Source organism: Mycetomoellerius zeteki, unplaced genomic scaffold (assembly GCF_001594055.1).
Source record: "Mycetomoellerius zeteki isolate Tzet28-1 unplaced genomic scaffold, Tzet1.0 scaffold101, whole genome shotgun sequence".
Lineage (NCBI taxonomy): Eukaryota > Metazoa > Arthropoda > Insecta > Hymenoptera > Formicidae > Mycetomoellerius > Mycetomoellerius zeteki.
In genome coordinates, this window is record NW_017255923.1 from 298,283 (window position 1) to 324,415 (window position 26,133).

General features: G+C 39.1%; 1 protein-coding gene across 2 annotated transcripts; it reads right to left on the minus strand.

The window, feature by feature from the left end:
* LOC108731527 (forkhead box protein P1) lies at positions 1–26,133 on the minus strand. Of its 2 annotated transcripts, none has more exons than XM_018461893.1 (2): positions 25,877–26,133; positions 1–2,046 (listed from the first exon to the last, which is right to left on the minus strand). In XM_018461893.1, exon 2 carries the CDS (start codon positions 2,024–2,026, stop codon positions 605–607), a length of 1,422 nt encoding a protein of 473 aa, XP_018317395.1. In that variant the 5' UTR covers positions 2,027–2,046; positions 25,877–26,133; the 3' UTR covers positions 1–604. The 2 variants fall into 2 exon arrangements, with proteins under 2 accessions (XP_018317395.1, XP_018317388.1); XM_018461886.1 differs by lacking the exon at positions 25,877–26,133 and adding an exon at positions 13,007–13,300.

Consider the following 26,133-nt stretch of genomic DNA (forward strand, 5'->3'; position numbering starts at 1 on the left):
ATAAAACCGTTCTTTCCGTGTGAAGAACGCCTTTAACCCTTCGACCGGTAGCCGTTGAGTCTACCTAAAGATAGGACTCGCCAAAACGGCGTTTAAACGGTCTCTCGCGTATCACAATAAGTTATAAGTTTCATCGAAGAGGAACCCTCGGAGGTAAAATCTACGGGTTGAAGGATTAAAGCGTTTTCCGTGGATGCAGTGAGACGAGAGCGTCTTGTTGCGTCTTCCAGTTATCGACAACCCTTATGCAACGAGCAGATCAGATAGCGATTGGTAATCGCAAATCATTCACGAGAGACTCGCGAGTATTCTATCTTATTTCAAAGCGACCGCTACGGATCTACTCCCGTTGCACCGGCACCGTGAAAGCTAGCTTCGCACGCTCTTCATCCTTTAAATAATCGCGCGAATTTATAGAATCCTTTACGCTCGATTGCGAATACGATGTCCAGCTCGGTGCGATCAAACTCGACGGTCCAAGGCTCCCTTGTCCTTCCCACGCGTCCTCCAGACGACGGCTCCACGTCCAATTTCCAGGGACTCCGGCATCCGGCCAGGGGAGGAGGACTCGCAGTGACCCGTAGAAGAAGGGAGACCATGTCCTTCACGGTCCGCTGACCGTGGCGGCGGAATGACCCGTCACCAGGCCGTCCGCCGCCGCGCCAGCCGTCGCTGCTGCGACGGGCTTACCAAGGCGGAATATCGATTGCAGAGACGCGACCTCGGACGCGAGACGGTCCAGCTTCATCTTCACCTCCCGATCGCTCTCCGAGACCGTGGTGACGGTCGGACCGGTCCACTCGGCGCCCAACGAGATACCGGAATCGCGCTCGTCGCTGGAACCCTCGTCCCAGGGTGGCGACGCTCGCGGTCCAGGTTCCTGCTTGATGCCCTGAAGTGCGAGCAACGCGCTCGCGGCGTCTTTGTCGCCGATGCGCGACTTGTGCCTGAGTTTGTGGGGCAGACTGTTGTTGGCGGCCGGGTTATTCTGGGAGCCCACAACCATCTGGGGACCGGCCTCGTCACCGCTACCAGACGACAGCTCGAACGGCGACTGTGCCCGGCGGCCGCGCGACGACAAGTTCAGCGCGCTCGTGGTGTCCAGGTGATGCATCGCCGGATGAGAGTACGGGTACTGGAAGCTCTCGGTCTCCGGGTAAGCGGTTGTCTCGGGAACGTAGAGCTGGGCCGGCGATCTGGGTGAACGGGCGCCGCTCACCGGCTGATGGATCACCGACGTGTGCACCGGGCTGGGACTGCGCGCGTAAAGAAGCGACGTCGACGGAGGTATCTTCGCACGCTTCACACTCATCGTGGGCTCCGTGGGCAGCGCGGCCAACACGTGCTCCGTGCTGATGACGGACTCGCCGCAGATACCAAACTTGTCGCGTATCGCCTCCAGCTGCGCCTTGAGGATGTGGTTCTCCTTGCTGAGCTCCATCACCCGTTGCTCCAGGACCATGTCGTTGAAGCGACGCTTCTCACGTGACCGCTTGGCTGCCTCGTTGTTGCGTCTGCGACGGTCCCAGTAGCTGTCATCCTTCTTGTTGTCGGGGATGAACTCGCGCTGCTTACGCTGTGAGAATAGCTCCTTTCGTAGGTCGAAATTGGACGGGAAGTTTTCGGGATGCGTCGTTACCTGCGCCGCATCATGATGATGATGATGATGATGCTGCTGCTGCTGCTCCTGCTGCTGCTGTTGCTGCTGTGGTTGCGGCTGCTGGGCCTGGTGGTGGTGGTGATGGTGCGGTTGGGGCTGCTGCTGCTGCTGCTGCTGCGGCGGTGGTCCTTGCTGTTGCGGTTGGTGCTGATGCTGCTGCTGAATCGCAGACGGGGGTCCACCGTGATGGCCGGGATGCGTGAGGGGCACCGTGAGGGGTCCATGGGCGTCGTGAGGCCCGCCATGGGGTGCACCGTGACCACCACTGTGGGCCATTGTGTGCGTGGCCGGCATGTTGCTGTTCAGACACGCGGTCTCACCATTGATGGGCGATCCACTCTGGCGGGAGACAAACTCTGCCACCATAATTTGTCTTCTTAGTACATCTGGAACGTAAAGGGCAAGTTGATCAGTTAATCGAGCGAGATGGAGATATCGCCGCGCGTGGGAGTTTTAATTCGTGGGTCAACTCGCGTGCGCGACGCCTTTATTAGCACTCTGACATACGTCAGAGAGAGGACTGGTTACGCATCGTTGTGCGTGTCAATTAGAAGAGAGGGCTATCGTTGATCGAAAGGCTTGTTACCAAACTGTCTTGGATTCAAGTTTGAAAATGGAAATTAGGGACTCCGGAAACTTTAAAATCATTCTATCTGCTCCACTTTCTTCCCTTCCAGAAATCTAATGCCAATTTATTACTGAAAAACACAGTAATTTTTTATTTATTAAATTTTTTACTTATTAAAGCACTAAAAGTATCGAACAGCAGTGCTTTTAACATACTTAAAGTAAATATAATGACTTTCTCCTTCAATAGTTCTGTAAAGATTTACATTTCACGTTACTATCGACATACATCTTGATGTTACATTGTTTTTAATGTCGACTGGATTTTCCGCGATTCTAGGAAGCGGGTAATTTTCATTATTTTCAAATTACTTCGAAAATAGACTCTGACTAGATCAGAAGGAAAATTGCTATTCATCGAATCCCTTCTATTTTTTTTTAGTCTTAATAAGACGAAGATCGATTTACGCAACCACTTCTGACGTCGAAGCACGAGAGAGAGAGAGAGAGAGAGAGAGAGAGAGAACAGCCAAAGATAAAGAATTTCGAGAGATCGAGGGACACTCGCACTGCCAACGGACGCACTTCTCTCGTCCAAAGTTGCAAAACAGCCTTGAGCAAGGTCGCGTTCGTCAAGGTCGAAGGTGCCAGTGAACCCGAGTCGTTCGCTTCACCTCCAAACTGTCTTTTAATTAATGAAAAAAAATACCGATGTTCCATAAAACTGGACCTCCTTGATTTTTGCGATCTGCGACGATTTTACGGGAAACTCGAAGAAGTCGATAAAGTTCTGTCGATCAATCAGCCGATTGACGGCTGCTACTTCGAGATTCTTCAAATTTCGGCGACGGGGATACCGTTGGGGATAACCGTGACGTCATATAATTAGGTTGTTACGCATCGTCGATGATTATCGGTTCGCGACGAAGTGAAGTCACGAGGTGGGAACGAGCGCGTCGGCTCGCGCGATCGCGCGTTTATTTTTAACCCGCGATCGTGGATGAAAATACTCCGGTCGGCGCATCGCCTTTGCGTATCGCACGTAACGTAAGCCTTAATCCGAACGGCCGGCGGATGCGCGGAAACGGTTACGCAACCGCGCACGTGCGTTTACCGAGCCGCTCCACGTGTTCGGGGCGTCGCGTCGTCGCAACGGCGGGAAACACGTACGTTTGCCTGACCTTCGATATTTATTGCATAAGTCCCGCTGCGGCACGAAGCCATTAGCGTTAACGTATTAATTACGATTGCGAAGATACACGAGAAAGATGTCTTTTTTTCCTGCGCGTGTCTTTCCTCTCTCTCTCTCAGATTACGAATTGTCGTCGATCGGAAAAATCGCTCCGTGATAAGCTAACTGTACGATTTAGATTTCGCTGAAGTGTCTACAAATTTAGCGAAATACAAATCTGAAGATGTAGGACGCTTAAATTGGTTGCTAGAATGTTTAAACTTTCGACAGCATTATCGTTAAGTTACAGAAAGCGGTACAAAGTAGTATAAATGTTTAAGTTCTACATAATTATTTTCGGATCTATCTACACGAAAAGAACAATTCTGTTGAATATCTAAAAATTTAGCTAGAGATACAAATCTGAAAATAATTTTATTGGACCATCAAAATAATTCTGTAGGAAATTCAAGTCTGATAAGTAACGCTGTAAAGTTTTTGATAGTCCAAAAAATTATTTTGAGATCTAGCTAAATTTTTCTAAAAATAATTTCGTTGAAATCCATTAAAATAATTATGTAGGACGCTTGAACTTGTACTATGTTTTTTGTAGCTTAATAATACTGTTAAAGTTTTAACATTCTAATTATCAATTTAGCGTTACATAATTATTGTCAGATCCGTATTTTGCTAAATTTTTAGATACTTCGGCAAACACGGTTCCTTCCATCCATGTATAAGAAACCCACCTTTAGACGAGACGAGTGCTGTTACGTAAATCGATGTGTTCCACATGCGGAAATATTTTAGTCGTCTCAATAGATACATTGAGTGTCAACAACTCGAGACACTGAATTGTCCGAAAAAGCGATGTCACAACGGAGAAAAAAAACAAGAATTTTATATTTCATCATCTTTAGGAAAGAATCCTGCATGGAGTATAAAAAATCTACCGATTTTCTTGTCTTACAGAAATCTAATGCTGGCGAATTTATTACTGAAGGACAATAACTTATTACTTATTTGGATACTAAAAATATTGAATGGTACTTAATTCAATAAAATTAAAATTCATTAAAATAAGTAATTAATTACTGTCCTCTTCAATATTAAATTGGACAGTCGGACTTTCAGTCGATCTTTCAGTAAGAGTTTATTATATCTTACATTACGACATGTATAATTTTACATAAGCAGATATCTCACAATCAGTCGGACAGTTTTCTATCAGCTTCACAATTCTCTCTATACCGGATTTCTACTCACAATCAGCCACGTATATGCGCGTTACGCTATCAAATCATAGTCGACGCGGGAAATAAGATCTTGGCAGTAAAACGCCGCTCGCGCGCACGTCGTTACGCAACTATTGATGAACTTTAGCTCCCGTAGCAATACAAATGATAAAGCACTTCGCGTGACGGATGTATTAATGACGCGCGTTATGTAAGCCGCTGGCGCGCGCTCATTTCCGCGGAAATCCTCGTCGTAAGACGCGCGCGGCGCGTTAATGAAAGTCGAGCCTCCGGTTGCCGTAGAGAGAGAGAGAGAGAGAGAGAGAGAGAGAGGTTTACTCTCCGCGGAAGATCCGAGACTTGCCAGTGCTCGCGGCGCACTCGCCTTACAGAAATCTAATACCGGCCAATTTAACATGAAAGACAGTAATTGATTACTTGTTTTAACCCTCAACTACGAAAACCACGTCTCGTAAGTTCTAAACCTTGTCTTGTTTGAAATATAGAATGCAAATGGCTTCCGCCTTACGGCCACTGATAGAGGAAAGTTCAAAGTTTTTTCATCTACAATTCTGAATGTCGTAAGGTAAATGTATCAGTAGCCGGACGTTTAAGCGTTAGGTTCTCATAAACAATACAATTTATAATATCAAAAAGGTTTTTAATACTTATAAATATTTGTATTCATTTGAAAACTCAAGACTCCCTTAAGCAAGGAAAAATTATTTGAACCCACTTATAACAATTATTATTTAAATAAATAATAGAATGCGTCAATGTACCAATGGCCGGACAAGCTGGTCGGACACTGAGACGTAATTGTTTCAGTGTCTGACCACAATTGGAAAATTAATATGCTGACGGAAAATAATAATATAAATAGATGTTTAATGACAAAAGACAATTAATTCAAATTGATCTTTAAGGTAAAAAAAAGCATTTGAGATTAATATTAATATAAATAAATAAAGTTTTGTGTAACTGTCCGATCCCAGTGACTGGATATGTCCATTTACATAATTTAATTGTAATCTTTAAATGCAATTAAATTATAATACCGTAATAAAAAAAGCATTTGAGATTAATAATAATAAATTTTGTGTAAGTATTCGGACACTGGGACGTTTACCTTAGTACCTCATTGAACTAATCGTCCAAAAATTTTCGCTTCGAGTCAAAATGATGAATAATAGTTGTAATCGGGGTTAATTATATTAAAAGCATGGATGTTCAGTGCTTCTAATATTCCAAATAAATAATTAATTACTGTATAATTTTGCTAAAATATCTAAGAATTTAGATAGATATAAAAATAAATTTTGTTGAACTATTAAAATAATTAGGATACTCAAACTTCCTAAAGGAATGAAATTTGTTGAAGATTAAAGACTCTTTCAAGGATATCTCTACCTTCAAAATCCTAAAGATCATCCTAAAGATCCATCCAGTTTCTACGTCCTAAGGACGTTTCCAGAACGTCTCTTGGATAAAATAAAACAACCGCGAGCAAACAATCCGACGTCGCCACGACTTCGATGAATTTACTGACCGATAGAACGAAATGTGCGGAGATCATCTCGAAGACTTGAGACGACACGATAAAGATTTCTAGAATCCTGATATGGAAATCGGACAACTCACACCGGCGTGATGCGCGTTATTTAATACGGCGTTATGCAACTCGTCTGTTTTTTATTTTTTTTTTAGGAGTTCGGGAGTGACTCATTAATTCCGCGACTCTATCGCTCAACTTTACGTCGAATAATTCGTGCTCGCGAAACACGAGGAGGAACAGCAATAAACACCGCATTATGCGTCACGTCGCGGGGAAATAGAACAGTTAAGGAAATAATTCGGAATCTTTTCGAGATGACGGTGCATTATGTTTATATTTCGCGTTTTCTGTGAAACAAGAAGTTTCGATTATCGTATCATTTTTGGCAGAGTCACGCTATGCGTCACGTTGCGGGGAAATAGAACAGTCGAGGATGTAATTCGGAATCTTCAAGGTAATGATGTATCATTTTTATATTTCGCGTTTTCCGCGAATCGTTCCGATTATCCTGGTCGACAAGTGATTTTGTTAAATGGGAAATTTTAGTTGGTTCTCATATAAGTATATTTTTTATGCTGACTCAAACTGAGAATAGAATTTATCCTAAGATTTCAATTTTTTGTAATCGACACATTTTTTTTAAATTATTGTACAATAAATTAATTCTTTTAAAGAATAATAACAAATTTCAACATTTTGCTAACAACAGCTCGTTGTGTATGAAAATCATGTTAAATTCAGTAGCTATTCTCTATCATTTATGTCTAAGCATAAAAGATAAATAGAGGAATTCTTTAATGCGTATTCAAAACTCTATTCTCCTCATTTTGGCAAACAGAACGAGAAGTCGCGAAAAATACTATAAAAGATACTCTACCAGATCAATTTAACACAAGATAAACGTAGAATTTTGTCGAGCAGCTTTATCGTATCATTTTCGGTGGAGTTATTGCGGCCACCCTGATTCGCGCTCGTGGAATCTCGCTGTTGAAGGATGTGGAAGTCTATTGAACGTTCTCCTGGCGAGCCGCATTGCTGGTGCATTACGACACACGATTCGCAACCGGCTTTGAAAGCCGAGGTGGTCGGTCGGTTTCCTCGATATATCAGAGCGCGCGACACGGGCAATGAATTATCGGAACACGAAATACCCGACGAAAATTGAGCAATCCTTTGGAATTCCAACCGCCCAATTACGTACGACGAGTTTCGCGTGACTCATGTTATCCTCCGTTCAATCCGACCTGCCGATTTTTCCGCGTCGCGCGGAAGCCGCCCACGCAAACCACGAGGCTCATTTGAATAGAATCAAATTATCCGGTATCGAAACAGTAGGCCTGTTTTTTTTATCGCTGCACTGGACTGTAATTAAAATATTCTTCCTCGCTTTTTCGCCAAATTTTAAATACACAAAAAAAAGGTTTTGTTGAAGTATTTAAAAATTTAGCTACACGGAAAAAATATTTAGTTAAATTAACTGGAATTCTGATGGAAAATGAACGATCCAGAATTCTGGTTAATTCTGTACGGATAAAAGTCTGAAAATCATTCTGTTGGACTGTCAAAATAATTATATAGGTCACTCCAGTTGGCTGCTAGAATGTCAAAACATTTTGCAGCATAGCTCATCATGTTTGAATTTCCTACATAATTATTTATGGCTCAACAAAATTACTTTTAAACCTGTATTCACCTAAATTTTTAGAAATATCATACTTTAGGAAAATCGTTCTTTTCATGCGCTTTTTTTATTTGTCCAAAGCTCCCTCTCTCAATCTGGAACAATTTAAACTAAAACAACTACTTGTAGCCAACGAACCTTTAACTTGCCTGTTCATCGAATAAAATTAACAAAAAACAGTTTTACTAAAGGAAAATTTAGCTAAATACTGATATAAAAATAATTTTGTTGGACTATTAAAATAATTACGTAGATCGCTCCAGTTGGTTATTGGAATGTTGAAATTTTTTGCAATATTACTTATACTTAAATATAGTCCACAAAATTATTTTAATGATCTAACAAAATTATTTTTAGCTCATATCTAACTAAATTTTTAAATACTTCAGCAAAACCATTATTTACGTGTATCTATTTTATTTTAAGTATAACGAATACACACTAATTCAGCCACAAAGAACAAATTCATACGGAAAGAGCAATTTTGCTAAAGTATCTAAAAATTTAACTACATAGATACGGATCTAAAATTAATTCTATTGAACTCTTATAACTATTTTTACAAAACTTTTATCAATACGTTGTTACAAAACGTCAAAATTTTTTACGACATCGCTCATCATACTTGTGCTTCCTATATAATTATTTTGATGCTCCAACAAAATTATTTCCCGCTCTATATCTACCTAAACTTTTATGTTTTAGCAAAATATCAAATATAACATTTTACATTTTAGCAAAATCGTTCTTTCCGTGTAATACAATTCCAGCCATCGAGAGCGCGTCATTTAAAAGGAAATCGAGCGGTAACGTGATAGAGAAATAATGTCAAGTCTCCGAGGAAAGAATGCTTCTATCTCATGTACTCTTTACAAACAAAGAATCCAAGATTCGAGAGCAGTGCGTTTACGCTCCTCTCACTGATATCGCAACTTTGTGAAATCCCGATGGACGTGCTCCAAAAGCTCGCGGATTTCCGCCCACGGCGGACGACCTCCCGCGACACGGCGCTCTTCTGCGCTTTGAAATTAGCTCGAAATTATTTCGGTGACTCGTAAATTGCTCTATGATCTCGCGATCTATTTCCGAAGTTTACGATTCGCGCGAGTAATTTCGGTCGAAATGCACGTCGTACCCGCAAAGTAACTCGTGGATCTCGGGACTTATTTGCATCGACGTCCCCAATCAAACGCGTAAACAACATTGTTGATCGCCGGCGCAGGCTGCGACGTACGCTGTCAACGTCGTTGGCTAATATAATATAATTCCGACGTAGATCGCGCAAACAACCATGACCGCGATAGGTCGCGTTTCGTGACGCACGCGGAAACAACACCGCGCAGCATCGCGCCGTGCCGCGTGACGTACGCCACGTGTTACCGCCGAAGAATCACGTTCCGTTCTTCCGCTTACGACAGAAGTGTGGAATAATCGGAGAATTTTCGATCGAGGAACGGATCACGTTTCCCCAAGACACCTTTCCGTCCTTCTCGCGTCCGAACGCTCGCCGCTGCATTCGCGCGTTAACTCCTCTCGCAAACCTTCTTGCAATGGCTACGTTTACACCGTGCGCTTAGTCCGCGACCTATACGATAGATGCCTTTGTTTAACTTACAGGATAAACAAGGACATCTATTGTATAGGCCTATATTCTTCTAATTAGCCTTTCAGCTGCTGTCGCTCTTATTTTCTATCACGTATCTTATTTATCTACTACTTGCAGATAGTCGCACCAATAAAGTTATTATTCGAAATTTAAATACTAATCGGGTTCTCAAAATTAAAAAAACAATGATATGATATATGGACAATGAGAGCGTTAACACAGCGCGGGAATTGGTGTGCAATTTATACAAAAAGTCTAATAATATTCACATAATATATATATTAAAATTGTACAGTGACTGTTGATACCAACTTATTTGGATGTTATTATTTGAAAGTTATTATTATTACTATTATTACAACTATTATTATTATTATTACAACGAAAGTTCCGTTATCGTTATAAAGTCGGTTTTTGTCATATATATTATATCTGTTCTTTAAATCTCTTGAAGTGAAATCTCACTCCAAAAGATTGAAAATTAAGTCAGTCTTTGAAAAAGAGTGAAAATATTTTTATCCTGGAGAAAGAGTGGGAAATTTTTACTCTTTTGGAATGAGATTCACTCCAAAGAAATGAAATCGCATTCCTCTTTTTGTGGAATCTCATTCCAACACACACAGTTTGCGTTTCCTACATAATTATTTTGATGGTCCAATGAAATTCTTTTCAGATCTGTATCTATAGCTAAATTTTCAGATGTTCTTTCTGTCTTTTCCGAACGATTTAGTTAAAATCCTGCGAGAGAAAACTTACTTAAAAACCAAAGTTTTCCAGAAAATAAATTTGAACTTGAAGTTTAAAAATCGGTTTTGAATCGTTAAAATTTTCTGATATTAATTTTAAAGTGCAATTTTGGTGTAATAACTGATTATAGAGAAATAAAAGTATGTTCTTTTAAAATATGTTCCTTTTTTTTGTTTCTTTATGTTTCCGTTATTTTTTTGCAACTAAAAAACTGACAATTTTAGTCGTATCGTTTTATAGCGAATAAGCGATATATACTTATTCCCTGTTTATATATACTATCTCACTAATTTATTATTTACTGTCTCACTCTAATCTTAATTAAGGTTACACAGTGAGAGAGTCTAAGTTAAAGGTGCACGTAGATAGTATACATATAAACCAGGAAACAGTATACAGAGTGTATCTGAAATAACGTACACTAATCACACAGTGCTATTCCTAATAAAAAACTGAGACATAAAGTCCTCTATCATTTTGCAATTTTCGCAATAGTTAACAAGATATTAATTACTAAAAATCGCTGAATATTGGTTTTTAATAATTTTTTACTCAAATACTATCAACTTTACAGAAACATTGCAACAGACAAAAATCATTTATTTTCTTCTCATAAAACTCTAAGAATTTTTCCAGAATTTTTTATCAACTTTTTAGAGTATTGCATTTTCTTATTTTTATCAACATGAGAAAATACGGTATTAAAAAATTCTGAAAAAGTTCTGAAAAAATTCTTATAACTTTATGAGAAGAAAATAAACAATTTTTATCTCTAGCAGTTTTTCTGTAAAGTTGATAGTATTTGAGTAAAAAATTATTGAAAACCAATATTCAGCGATTTTTTGTAATTAATGTCTTGTTAATTATTGCAAAAATTGCAAAATGCTGAAGGACTTTTCGACTCAATTTTTTATTAGGAATAGCACTGTATGATTAGTATACGTTATTTTAGATACACTCTGTATACGGTTTTCTCTCTCGCAAAATTTTAAGGAAGTTGCTTTTAGCTAGACTTTTAAAGAATCCTCTAATGACTCTGAACAGATGCAGGTTCGTATAAAATACGATGTTTATCTTATTTGCAGACGAAATAATTCCCGAGAAGAAGCACTGACATCACTTATCGAAATTAAAACGGCAATAAAGAATGAACGTTAATAAATGCTTCTAACGTCATTCCTCCCACTCTTTCTATCTCTCTCCTCTTTTTTTCTTATCCATGATCCATGATTCTACGATTATGGAAGAATTACGTCACGCTTAGATCAACGAAGACAGACGTAAAGACGCATTCTGATATTCATATCGAGGTACAGTCTTTAGACACGGATTGACGTGACGTCAACGTGCACAAGCGTTATTCTGTTATTTTTATCGACTAATGCAGGTGCCTTTCCACGGAAATAAATGCTTATGAGATTCTAACGAGTGGAACTAAATGGAAGCCGTTACGCAATCAGCATCGATCGCTACCGCTTTCGTATATTATTATTTCGACTAGCGCATCGCTGCTCAATTAATCGACCAATTCTAGATTCCGTAATAAGCTTCGCGTGCGTCGTTCACATTATAAGCGTACCCTCGCCTTTTTCTATTTTTCATTCGCGTGAATACGGGAGATATATGTACGTGACGCGCGATGATACGACGGCGATGATTCCGCGCGTTTTCCGCGGAGGTTGTTCCATGAGAACGAAAAGCGTCATCGAGGACGACGAATGAGGTTGAATCACCTAAATCTCGTTTTTCTCGCAATCGTTTTTCTCGCCGAATCATCGCCACGTACGTTACGCGCGCGCGAATTTTCCGTCGAAACGTTACGCCGTCACGTTGCGCAACTCAGTTGCGACGCGACACGTACCACGTCGCGTACCGTTTGCTGCAGATCTGCTGCATAATCTCCGTTCCGAAAAATCACCGTCGACGTTGCCCGCACTTTAAAAAGTACGAGTGCACTGAGAAAAATGGTCTGGTTGGATTAAATAGTAATTCTGGTGGAAAATGGACGCGAATCAGAATTTTCTGGTTCAATTTATCAGAATTCTAGTTGAAATAATCAGAATTCTGATTGATATAATTATTCTGGTAAAAATGAGAATTCTAGTAGATTTTACCAGAAATATTGTATCAACCAGAATTCTTGTTATCTCAACTAGAATTCTAATAAATTTAACCAGAAAATTCTGATTCGTCCATTTTCACCCAGAAATTTTTTTCAATGTGTGGATTTACGATTTAACACCATGCGGTGTCTGTATAATTCTTATCGTGTTGATAACATCAACATGATATGGATTTAAAACCTCTCTTTATATCAATATTACCAAGGTGTGGATTTAAAACCCATATTGAATATTTTTTGTCATTATAATCGAATAAGTAAATATTAGTAAGCAAATATTAAGAAAATGCTCCACAGTTGGAAATTGTATAAACACTTATGCGTGGTTAAGAAAATAATTATATTCATCATATAATTGCAATTCACTTCATAAACATTTTTTAATTTTATTTACAACACATTCAAATCTTAATATTTTACTATATATTAATATTGAAAATTATTATAATTTATAGTAAAATTTTTTCAATTGGTAAAATGTGTAAAGATATTATTACTATGACGTCACACTACAGTGACAACTATATATAAAAATAAAAACAAAGGTCTTAATCATAATTGCACTTCATTGCAATTATAGTCACAAATATCAAACATTCTTCTCTCACAGTATTTCCGTAGATTAAACAATCGACGTTATTTACATGTTTTTCTCGCTCTACCTTAATCTCTGCGATAGTTTTTGAAAAACCAGGAAGCTCCGGAGTTGGATCGAGCAAGATTGAAAGACCCGGGAAAAATCGGATCAGATCAGTCACTCGGGTTCACTCGAGTCACGCGCGCTATTAATGTTCGTCCGTTGTCGTCGTCGTTGTTGTTGTTCGCACCGGAGGAAACGTCGTGGCCAACTGCGTGGTAATTCCTCTGTTAATTCCTCCCGAGCGTGCGTCTCCCCTGCAGTATCTCTCCCTGCCCTGTTATCAATCGGCATTTCCGAGGAAATCTTATCTCCTCACCTCCTTCCCGCCCGACCGGTATCACCTAATTTTCCGGGAACGACGAGAGAGGAGAGAGAGAAAAACAGTGGACGTAGATAGAGCGTGTTGTTTTGTGTAACACGCGGGCACGTGTTCCGCCCGCGCGTTGCGCAATGCGGTGGGCTGCACGTGGCCCGCCGCTGCGTGCACAAGCGTCGCATTTGCGACTCTGAAAGAAACAACGGAACATTGACAGAAAAGAGATAGGATAAGAGTCATCCTAGAGATCCTCAAGAGATGCGCGCGAACTTCGAGCATTTGCAAGAACATGACCTCCACACACATATGACACGTAATGGAGGTCGCCATGTTTTTGCAAATGCTCGAAGTTCGCGCATCTCTTACTTGAGGATCTCTAGGTCATCCTCGTCCTATCTCTTTTCTGTCAATATTCCGTTCCGTGGTTTCTTTCTCCACGAGGAAGGCAGCCTTACGTTCCTTCCGGGAACGCGCCGACTTCCGGGGAGGTTAAATGCGTAGCGCGAAACCGCGCGTTCCGTTCCGCGGAGCTGTTTGGCGCCTCGACGCCCGTCTCCGGGAATGCGGCGGGACTTCCCCGCATTGCGGCAGCGATCGCTCGAAAAAAATACTCCCGGCGGCGCAATCATGCAATTATTATGCATACTGTATTTGTCGTAACAAGTATATGTAATAATTATAAACACAAATATGCGAAGAAGGCCATATTTGATCGAAGCTTGGTGCTTAATATTTTTGCGTGAATTTAAAAATTTCCGATTTAAATAATTATAATGTAAAATACATATGTATGGAAAATATATGCAGCCTTAACTTAAATTATACACAAATTTGAAGAGTTTTTGAAACAAAGGATAATTTACAGCAAATGTCATAAATCAATTTTTGGGCTAAAACTTTAAATAATGCTTTATTAAAAATTCTCCCGGTGCGATCATGCAATTATTATGCGTACCTATATTTGTCGTAACAAATATATGTAATAATTATAAACACAAATATGAAGAAGGTCAAAGCAGATCTTGATGCTTAATATTTTTGCGTGAATTTTAGAATTTTCGATTTAGATAATTATATAATAATATATAGAAAATATATGCAGTCTTAATTAAAATTATAGATAAATTTGAAGAGTTCTTGAAACAAAGATAATTTACAGCAAATAAATCAATTTTTGGGCTAAAACTTTAAATAACGCTTAATGAGGTGCTTAATATTTTTTCAAAGCTGTATATGCAATAATACACAAAAATGGGAAATTATTGTTGTTGTAACACCCGCGGGACGGAAATGACTTATTGCGATCTTGCGAGCAACGCTTATGAGATTGGTATCGCAGTTTAGAATACGAAATAATTAACGACGTACTATATTGCCCGATGAGTAATAATTAGCGTGATATCACGCCGTATCTCGATTAAGTCATCCGTTGACCCGGTGCCAGCGCTTATTTTTTTCCTCCTGACGCGCTCGTTCGAGGAAGCCGCTTACAATACGCATACACGACGTATTCTCACCCGTGTATATATCTTCCCGGAAATTTATTTACATTATTTCCCGGCCGTCGTCACGTCGGCCACCGCCGGAAAATCTCGGGACGGAAGTCTAAAATTGTTATATCTAGAAGAAAATAACTCCACACACGGAACAATCACAAACGATTCTACGGAATCACAAAGCTCCTACGGAATGGTACGAGAAATGAGAATCGTGTAGTGGACGATGTGTAAAAACTTTTGAACTGAAAATTGTAAAATTCATGCATAAATATATTAGGCATTAAGGTTTCCAGCACACTTTATTCGAGGAACGTTCTGGGGATATCCTTAGAACATCCTGGAAATATTCTCCAGATGTCTTTAGGACATCCCTCGGAAATCTGTATGGATTTGACCGATTATGGCCTTCTTCGCTTATTTATGTAGAAAATTCGACCGAATCGACAAGAAAGAAGCGGATATATAAAATATATTCTAAATATAAATCGGCACCACTTGTGTCCGTGCGTGACAATCTGGTGGGGGAGGGGGGAGCGCAACCATCCACCGGATATTATTACTTACGGAACGTACGTTTGAGAAAAACCGCTGAATAGGATGCGCGCGTATCGCGCCCGAAAATAGTCCGGGTACGACGAACTTAAGCTTAAGCGCCCGCGCGCAGCTGGTACACATAAAGGCGTGTGCACAATGCCGGGGGCCACCCGACACCACCGCGCGCTTGGCCGTGGCTACGTGTTACGATTGCGGTCAGCGCTCACGTAACAGCGAACCAACTGATACCGTTATCGGCCTTTGCCGAGGCATTTCGAACCGGTCTCCGATTTCGTTTCCCGCTCATTATGCAACCGGCCTGCGTGATAACGCGTACGTCGCATCAAATGGAACAAGAAAGGAAAATTTTATGACGCGTGGCCCGATTGCATCTCCCTCTCTCCCTCTCTCTCTCTATCTTTCTTCATGCGATCGTAGATTAGATCGTCGAGGGGGAGGAGGAGGGGGATTGAGAATGATCATAATCGCGAGCGTGTCCAAGGTTCCTGGCACTCTGGTGGTCTGGTCGATAAGAATTTCCGGAAAAACGAGTGAGTTGGGAGAGCTTCTCGCCAACGCATGAACAATAGCAGATTGATCGGCGACACCCGGTACAGTCGTATTATAGTCGCGTAACAGAGGCACACTTTGTCGTTACATAATCATGCGCGTCACGCGGCCGGCTTGATTCGATTCGATTCGGCGGGCGGGGACGGGAAAGGCCAGGCAGAAGCGAGACCGAATTACACGAGACGAGCGCGTGTGTAAGTACACACAGAAAAATATCATTCTATCGCGAAGAAAAGTGATTGCTCAATTTACTTTCTTCCTTTTAAGCAACTCGCTTATCCGATGACAGAGAATATTTTCTTGATGATAATCTTAAAATATACTTATAAATTTTAGAAAAACTCGTTTTGCACTCGAAACAAGAATTTCTTTTGAAAAATATTGTATAAAATTAATTGAAGAAACGACTTTGTATAATAAGAAAATCGAATCTGTTTTAATAATCTTGATTGGAGTATTAAATTATTATTCATTGTAAGATTCAGAATATATTTTGAATAAATTTAATGCTTGTGGTGAACTTATGATATTTGAGGATATACAAATTTTTGAGATACTTGAAACAAGTAATTATTACTTGCAGTATGTATTCTTCTGTGTGTATTAGGCTCACAGAAGATTTGTCCGTGTTGCTCGAAATCTCCAAGAATGTTTGCACTTAAAACGAAATACCTAAATATATGTTCAGATGTTGAAAAGAAAGAAATGAAGGTTTTGAGTGCCAAGCGCAAGCAACGCGAACAGATTTACGTTTTAGGTTAATATTTCATTTGTCGTGCGACAAATTGTTCAAGTGCGTTACTTGGCTGCAGAATAGAGAGGTTCTCAAGTCTCTAGAATTTTTTTCTTGATTTTATATTATTTTCTTCATACAGTGGCTGCCAAATGTTTCCGACTAATGAATAATTTTACTGTATTGCTTAGGTAAAGAATCTTTATAAATAGAGATCTAATTATACATTAAAATATCGAATTTTTACGTTGATTATAAACAATAAGAATTCTATTGAAAAATAGATTGACAAAAATCATCGTAAAATTATACGTTGGCCGAAAACTTTTGGCAGTCACTGTATATAATTTTTTCATGCTCTTTGTAATTATTGCTTCTTGTTGGTTTTTGTTCTATTTTTTGTATATTACTTTTTCTTGTATTTATTGGTGCTTTTTATTTGTTTCCTATGTGTGTTTTTAGAGGACTAGAGTGTTAATAAACGCTTTAAGTATCTCGTAGCCAACGTGCACTTAAAAAATTTGTCATACGACAAATGAAATATTAACTAATTTAAACAAATGAAATATTAGCATTAGTTCTAATAGCGATATTGACTTCGCAATTATCGCGACAGCTAGTACTTTCCACGAATTTTAATTTACACTCGTTTTTTCAACACTTTGCGCTATCTCGTGAAAATCGAACTCTCGCAATCCGCTAAATGTTTATCGCTAGTGGACGGATTGTCGATCGTGTTCCGGCGGCTGCGCGATCTACGTGAGATTCGCGAAGTTTCTTACAACGCGCCTCTCCGGCCTTCCGACAATACACGTGACATGAGCGGATAACGAGCGAGACCTTTGCACAAAAGCGTTATCCTCGTTACATAATGTATATACGCGCGTGACGACAACATCGTGACATGATCGACAGTTCGGGGTTTCCTCTGTTTTTCCACGAGATCCGAAAAGCGGGTGATTGTCTGTCCTGTTGCTCTGAAAATTGCAATTTTCGTGACACGTGGTGTAACGTGCGATTAAGAGACTTGTTGCAACAATAGCCTAACCCACATTTGGTAAAAACAAAATAAATTCTCTTCATTTCAGTTTTATTAAATTAAGCAGTGATTCAATTATAAAAATTAAATATTAATTAAATTATTAAATGAATTAAATAAATTTAATTTAATTGTTTCATTTTTACAAAACTAAAAAAATCGCGTTTAGTTTTTTTTTTAATCTAATTTAATTAAAAGAACAAAATAATGTTTCTTAAAATTAAGATTGCACTCCAAAATATAGATAGAAACAATGTTTTATGTAATATAGATATCTGATTTTACTTATCAACTTTTATCTTAATTATTTTAAAACAAAATATGACTTTTGCAAGTAACATGAGGATCCATCATGTGATAGCCGAATATGATGTGATTGATATTTTTCTCTCTCTCATTATTTCAGCTTTTATTTACTTTATTTACTCCAGTTTTACAAAATATGGGTAATAGCTAATTCGATTGGAGGCATTAGTGCGCACTGATGCACATTGAAGCCATCGTACATAAATCGACGTAAAAATGTATATAAAAATAACATAAATATATATATTATATAATATGGTATAAATAATAAATATAAAATAATATAAATATATACATATTAAACCGCGATATCCTCAATAAATTTTATTGTGCTGTTTCGTAAAAAATATTTACATATCTTTTGGTCGTTTTATCATTCGAAATATTTGCATTTCACTTTTGCACTCAAATTAGATCAGTATACAACGGCTTTAATATGCACCAGTGCGCACTAGTGCGTCCAATTGAATTCGCTATAAGCTCGCTGTTGCAACAAGCAACCCTTCAATAGTGCACGACGTTCGATATAAGTAACGATTACAAAATTTCAACGCATTCTTTTTCATCGCTTTTAGAACCAATTTTACCCTCGTAAAAGTCTACGAAACGCAGCATCTGAATTTCTTTAATCGACAAACAGTAAAAAATGTATCGCTATTTATAGAAGTTCGATAGATATGTAAAACATGTATTAATTTAATAATTATACTTTAAACAACTTTTCTTTATTTTTTATTGTTATAAACTAAAATTTAAAAAATAATAATGAAACTCTCTAAATGTTTTATATAAGTACTTTGAGTATCCAAAAAAGGATGATTTATTATTTTACAATACATTTCCATACATTTTCATTGAAGCATAGACTAAAAGAATACTACTTTTTATTGAACTAACTTTTCCAAATATTATAGTAAACAGTCGCTAAAAAAGTATTACTTTTAAATCTAGAGATCTAGAATGATCTGCAATTTCTTGATAATTTTTTATTGTTTTAAAATATCTATCTTAATATAAGTAGCTGTACATGAACTGTGTGCGGCCTTCTGGCTCCACGATTCTTTAGGATCCCGCGTGCTGGCGGTGTGAAAGTCGCTTAAGAAATAACGCGCGGTGCGTGATGCAACTGTTAGCACATAACGCGCAAACGCTCGCGCAATTCGCGCGAGTTGGTTCGCCTTGTGTTGTTGCGGCCGTCCCGCGTCCCGGATCCCGTCCCGTCCGCCACGTGACTGCAACACGTGCAGGCTGTTATGTTAGACCATTCACCTTCGTTGCATAATACGAGCGGGAAAAGGTCATCGCGGCGAACAACGAAGTCTGATATTTGCTAATATGATCGATAAACCAGTCGTGCTGCGCCGCCGACGCCGCAGCTGCTCCTGAATCGCGATCGTCGCGGAATCCGGCCGCTCGATCCCGCGACTTGAGAGGCGAAGTCCTCGAATTAGCGCCCGTGACGCAATTCCCGCCGCAGTAATACGATTGTTGTTGAAACACTGATATCTAGAATATTTTCCGAATCATTATACTTTGATGTATTGTATCTTTCAGACTTTCGTATCAGCGGCTGCGAAGCAGACTCGTTGTCAGTCAATCGAGTCGAAACGTCTCGCTTCAGTGTTTTTGTAATTTCAATGTATACATTTTAATATTTTGATATACATTTTTTATATACATTTTAATATTTCATGGTTGCCCGTTTTCTTGTGTTCTCTTTATGTTTCTTAATTTTTATTTTCCGAAACATTAAAGGTGCCATTTCCTTCAAAGTTAAGGAGGTTCTCCAGTAATTTGACATAATATAGGAATTTGATCAAATTTTGAGAATAAATTTGTTACAAAAATAGAGGCATTCCTAAATTTTTTCAAATTTTTTGATCATCTGAATCAAAAGTTATTTCAATAAAAAGTAATATTTTTTAAATTTGTACTCTAATAGAAATATATGAAAATGTATTATAAAATAATGATAAAAATCTCAATTTTTTTACATAAGTACTATAAGAATTCAAAAATATTTATGTAAAGTTACATTGAGATGCAGACATTAATTGTTCAGTAAATAAATAAAATATTTATTTGTTATAAACTAATTGGTGAATCTCAATGAAACTTTGCATAAGTCATGATTAGTACTTAATATATTTATATAAAAAAATTTAAATTTTTATCATTAAAAAATTTTTGTTTATAACAATAAAACTAATAACAAATAAAATAAGTAATCTATAAAAATGTATTGCTCAATGAAAACAGAATGTTATGTGTGAACACAACTTTCACATGTACGTAGTTTGTTTAAAGTGTAAATATTAATATATGTGTTTAGTGACTGGAGAATAAAATGACTCCTTAATAAAAATTGTAAATAAGTTTTCGAAAAGGGATTTACCGTCCATAGTTTATAGTTGTACCACAATGTTTTTTTCTGAGTCTAAAGACAGAGTTCCTAACCATAATCATATATTTTACCACTTAATTATAGTCGCAAGCGCATTTCTTTCAGTGTAATCTTAAAATTCCGCGATCGTCGCGTTTATCGTCGATATCGTTTAAATAAGAAATAGAGCGGCGCAAATAGATACAAGGCGCGTTGCTCGCCCACCGTTCCTCTCTCTCTCTCTCTTTCCTTACATCGTGGTGATCGATGAACGGCCGATGACGCAACGTATAATCCACAATGTCCGAGACGCGACGACACGTATAAACCTAGATATCGCCAGTATATCCGGCCGCACGCACACAAACGCGCACAAACGCGCACAGCTGGGAGAACCGTAACTAGCAGTAGCTATACACTTGCGACCGTTGCGAGTACAACACCTGCGATTACGTGTATTTCCGCGCAACGCAGAGATACCGCTAATCCGATCTCTGACAGGCGATCGCAACACACCCCGCTAGATGATCCGTATATCGATCGGCAGATAACTCCGATCTCTTTCGCGAAAATGTTCGGCACGACCGTCCCGCAAATTGCGATCGCGAACCGAGTCAAATTTCTAATCAGCCGACCCATTTTTTTTTCCACTATCGAACGAGTGCACTTAGAGTTGCGTCAGAGGAATCGCCAAGTGCGGAGTTGAAGTTCTTGAAAATTTCTGACGAAACTAATCGTCTTCTTTAAACATTTTTAACAAAGTTCTGTATATTTATTTAATAGATATATTTATACCTATACAATTCATTATCTCTGATCGTTATATCTAATCTCTGTTTGTCGTTAGTCTATTAAATTCTGGAGTGGAATCTCATTCTAAAGAGTGAAAATTGAATCAGTCTTGAAAAAAGCCTCGATTCTCAATCTTCAAGAACGAGATTTCGCTCTTCAGAGTGTGATTCTCTCTAAAAGTTTTAGAGAGTACGTTAAACAATAAAATATTAATTCTATTCACATTAATGAGATAAGATTAAATACGCCATTTGTAAGAATAATTTTTGTGAGAATAATTTTTCAAAATCAATTAGATAAAATTACAGCGTGTCTGTCGCGTTATCACGGCTGTATCTATTTGTCGATTTAATTGTTACGCAACTGCGCGATTATATTATACAATGGTTGCGTTCAGCAGAGAGAACAGCTTTGCAATTATTATAAGATTCTTTATACTTTGTATGATTGGTTTATACATTTAGGTCCAATGAAGAACCCATCACGTTAGAAAATCTTACAACAGTTGCAAAGCTACTTTTTCTGCAGCCAATGGTTGCGTTCAGCAAAGCAGGAAAAGCAGCTTCGCAACTGTTGTAAAATTCTTTAATATGATTGGTTCTAAATGTATGAATCAATCATATTCAAGAATTTTGCAACAGTCGCAAAGCTGCTTTTTCGGAGTGGAGAATCGAAAATTTTCTGCCCACGGATCAGTCACGTCCAATTCTAAACGATCTCTCGGACGGGTGCACGTGCGTGCCCTTCGGGCAGGAGGCTTATGGCACGGACGGTTTTACGCCACGAGGTTGAAAGAGCTCCGTAAATTGGGCCGTGGCCCACTTTGATAGAGAGCCGTAGCGGCACGCGGCACTAGGTGGGAGGAGATCGATGGGGAAGGGGAGTCGGTGCAACGAGAGAAGAAAGAGAGAGAGAGAGAGAGGGGGGGAGGTTCCAGTTTCGCGAGAGGATCTCGCGATCGATGGATCACTCCTCTCGGTAGCTGGCCGCAGCCACGTGGAAGAACTTACGGACATCAATCGTTGTCGGCAGGGCAACGTTATCGTTGTATCTCGATTTCGTAACGTGTCCCGATTAATCAATTTCGTCGCGATTGGTTGATTTTAAATTATAATTGGCTGTTAATAGGAGAGAGGGAGAGAGAGAGAGAGAGCTGTCTTACGTATGACGAGAATATCGATTCTTTTCACGTAACCGAGCGCGCGAGCGGTGACGGCGGAGTCGAAAGGATAAAAATAAAATCCGACCTTGATCCTTGATCGCGATGCATTTCGCAAACGCATTTCGTATCGCGAAGGCGGAACGTCGCACGCGTTCCGTTCTAACCGATTCCTCGCTGCGGAATCGAAATCGTGACGTGATCAGTCTTCTTGGACTTTGATACTCTTCTATTCACATTAGTACCTTCACAGAAAAAAATTTGCAGATTTTAAATAAATATTTACTCCAATAGTACTAACGAAATATTTACTAAATGTAAACATATATTTATTCGATTTAAACGTAACTGTTTTATTTTGAATAAATATGTATTTACTATAAATAAATATTTCGTTAGTACTATATTGGAGTAAATATTTATTTAAAATTTTTGCAAATTTTTTTTTCAGTGTTGATTCTGCACTTTGCATTTCGGAAAAGATAAAATTTGGTACCATCTGAAAAGTATTGGTGTGGATTTAACACCATGTGTGTGTCTATATACTATAATTCTTATTGTGTTGGTGTGAATGTTTACATCAATATGATATGGATTTAATTCCATAGGTTTTAAATCCATTTCATGTTAATGTTAATATCAACGCCAACATGATGAGAATTATATAGACATATAATATTAAATATTACACTAATATTTTTAGTGTGCAATTTCGATATCTTGTACAATTTCAGATACAATATTAGAAAAATTCAATATTTGATCTAAATGTAAAAGCAATAAATCACAGGAAAGTATCACCATGTATTATATCAAGTTTACCGACTATTCAACTCTCTATTTCGGTGAAATTCTGAATTATTCAATTAAATGATTAAAATTTAGTGGCTCTGTATATCGTAGCAGAATATATAGATATTTTTGTGAAAAAGAAGAAAGGAAAAGAAAGAGAGAGAGAGAGAGAATTGTATATTTTCACTTTGAGTGCAGGAAGTATAATAAATTGCAGATAAAAGGAATAGATATAAATTATTCATACATTGTCTGAATCAGGTGCGCCATTTAGTTGATAGAAAGTACCTTTTAGTCCTGACAACACTGGTTATCCCGGAATGTTTCCCCGCTATAAAGTAACGGAGGGATGACGCGGGGGGATGACGCAACGAAAATGAACGAAACAGCGGCGTGTTGCACGCCACTTTCGTAAGATCTCGGTAATAACTGCGCGCGTGGCGAAGACGTCGCTTTATCCTCGTAGTGCGCGTGACGTCATCGTATTAATTGCATTTCTCGCAGCCCCGAGGGTCTTTATCTGCACCTGCGTTATTCGAGAGAGCCTGCGTGATTCAGTCGGCGAATATATCGCGATGATAAGATACCGCACCGTGCCGGACAATGGATGCACCCCGGGACGGTTTGCGAATCACCTTCGCGAATATCGCGCGCAGCGCGATCTTGTTGCGTCATTTGCGCCGCAAATTGCGAGCTCCTCGCGAAATCGACGTACTACGTCTCGCGTTTACGTCCCGAGTGCGACGAAGTACAGATTTCTTCTACGAAATTTCTACTTCCCACACAGCACAGAATTTCCAGCAATATCGCTGCAACGCGTGACGTTGCTCCAATATTGCAACGGCGTTGCTGCAACTGTTGTGCGACTTTGTGCTGCAGGGGTTGTTTTTTTTACCGTGTAAAGTACTCCTTTCTTTGGAGTGGAATCTCACTCTCCAAAGAGTGAAAATTGAGACCGTCTTGAAAAAGAATAGCTCAGTTTTCAATCTTTAAGAGTTTTAGTAAACTACATTCCGCTCAACTTTATAAAATACTATTTGCTCGATAAAGCTTCTTATTATTATTACAATTCTACAAAACAACAAAGAAATGGACTCGGAACTTTGCAGAATCTCTTGGCAAAAATTTTGTATCACCTGCACTCTAAAAAAATATGAGTACATTTTACATCGTGTTTATATAATTCTCGTCACATTGATGTTGATATCCACGCAGAAATCCACACCAATATGGTGTTAAATCTACATCCATAATTTTTGAATGCACCAAGAATCTTCGATTAGTACGATAACAACTTTGCGATGTAATTTAGAAATTTTTTACGCTCGCGACTTGTCGATCTCCGACGAGCTCGAGCTAATAGAGATCTCTCGGCGAGCTAATAGGGATCTGTCAAAAGGCGCGGACCGTGACTCGGAGTTTCTGACGTCTCACCTGCTTGAGGAAGAAGCACGTGTTCTAGGATGATGCTTCTAACGTCGCGAATCGGAGCGAGCGTGACGAGTGTCGGACAAATTTTACGATCTCGAAAGAGCGGAATGGAATTTCTCAAATCTTCGGAGAAACAATTCCGAGAATAGATCGAGAGACTCGTCAACTTTCTCGAATTACACGACACTCGTGAAACGTCATTGTTTTCCGTATTCGAACTCGCGTCGCCGATCGTTCTCTTATTACATTTTTAACGCGAATGAATTGGCGTGACTGGCGTTTCTCCGTCGATTTCGTAACGAGACGTCATTTGTGTGTTAGCGACGTTACGCGGAAAGAATGGTTTTGTTGGAGCATTTAAAAATTTTGCTGGATGCAGATTTAAAAATAAGTTTGACGATAAATAATAATTGTGTAGAATATTTAAGAGCGGATGACGATGCTGCAAAAAATTTTCACGTTCTAGCAGTTTAAGGTCTAAATACATCCACACAGAATATTTTATTCAAGGGACACACCTGAGAACGTCCTCAGAATATCCTTTGAAGTTTCGTACTGCATGAGTAATTATTGTGATCGTCTAATAAAGTTATTTTCAGATCTGTTTAGCTAAATTTACAGATACTCCACAAAGTCGTTCATTCGGTGTAAAAATCGCTCCGAGATCTCGGATGGGGAAAAAATTGACAATACAAAATTCAGAATTGGGACACGAGACGTCTTGAAGGTATCTTAACCTTGGAATGTTACTTATATTTTTCTTACATCAATTACTTTGTGTCACAATTCGGTCACGTAATTAAGAATTTTTTTTACACTTTTTTAATTATACTTTATAAATCGCAAGGTAAGAATAATTAAACTGACACTACTTTAATGTAAAAAAATGAACCTTGATATCAATTTTATTACTTTAAGTCACCAAAATTTGTTACCAAAAACTGTACTGAACTTGAAGGCTTAGTTTCTAAATTTGAAAGTTCACTCACAGTAGCGTTTTATGAGTTCGTACTTTGCGTTGTTTAGGAATTAATAAATCACGTTTGAACACTCCAAAAAAGTCAGCGTGGGTTTAACACCATGCGCCCCTCAATATATAAATCTCATCGTTAATATTAACACCAACACGGTGAGAATTATATTATAGACAGCACACGGTGTTAAATCCACACCGATACGTTTTAGAGCTAACAGTTCGATCAAATCACAATTCGACTTTCCTCATCCGAGAGATCTCGGAAGAGTCGGAGCGATTTCCAGCGTCGTGAACACGAGTCGAGTCTCCAAAGGATCGGTTGAAAGATTTCGCCAGCGTGGGTCGAGACGACTCGTACTCACCAATCTTGAAAGGTTCCGTCGATCCGTAATGCGCGATGGAACAGCGATCCACTTTGTCGTCGATCCTGCCGACCCTCGGGCGCAGAATGGTCAAAAACGTGTATACAGTTTTCCCCCTGTGCGGTTTCCACAGGCGCGTAACTATCGCGATGCGATCGTCGAAACGGGAACGGCACGCGGTGCCCCGTTCATCGAACCTCCGGCGCGCCGCTGTCACAGCGACATAACAGTCGTCCCCGTAACACGAATCTCGGCGA

Excerpts from the sequence above, each read along its gene's own strand:
- LOC108731527 (XM_018461893.1), bottom strand. The coding sequence starts at position 2,026 with ATGGTGGCAGAGTTTGTCTCCCGCCAGAGTGGATCGCCCATCAATGGT.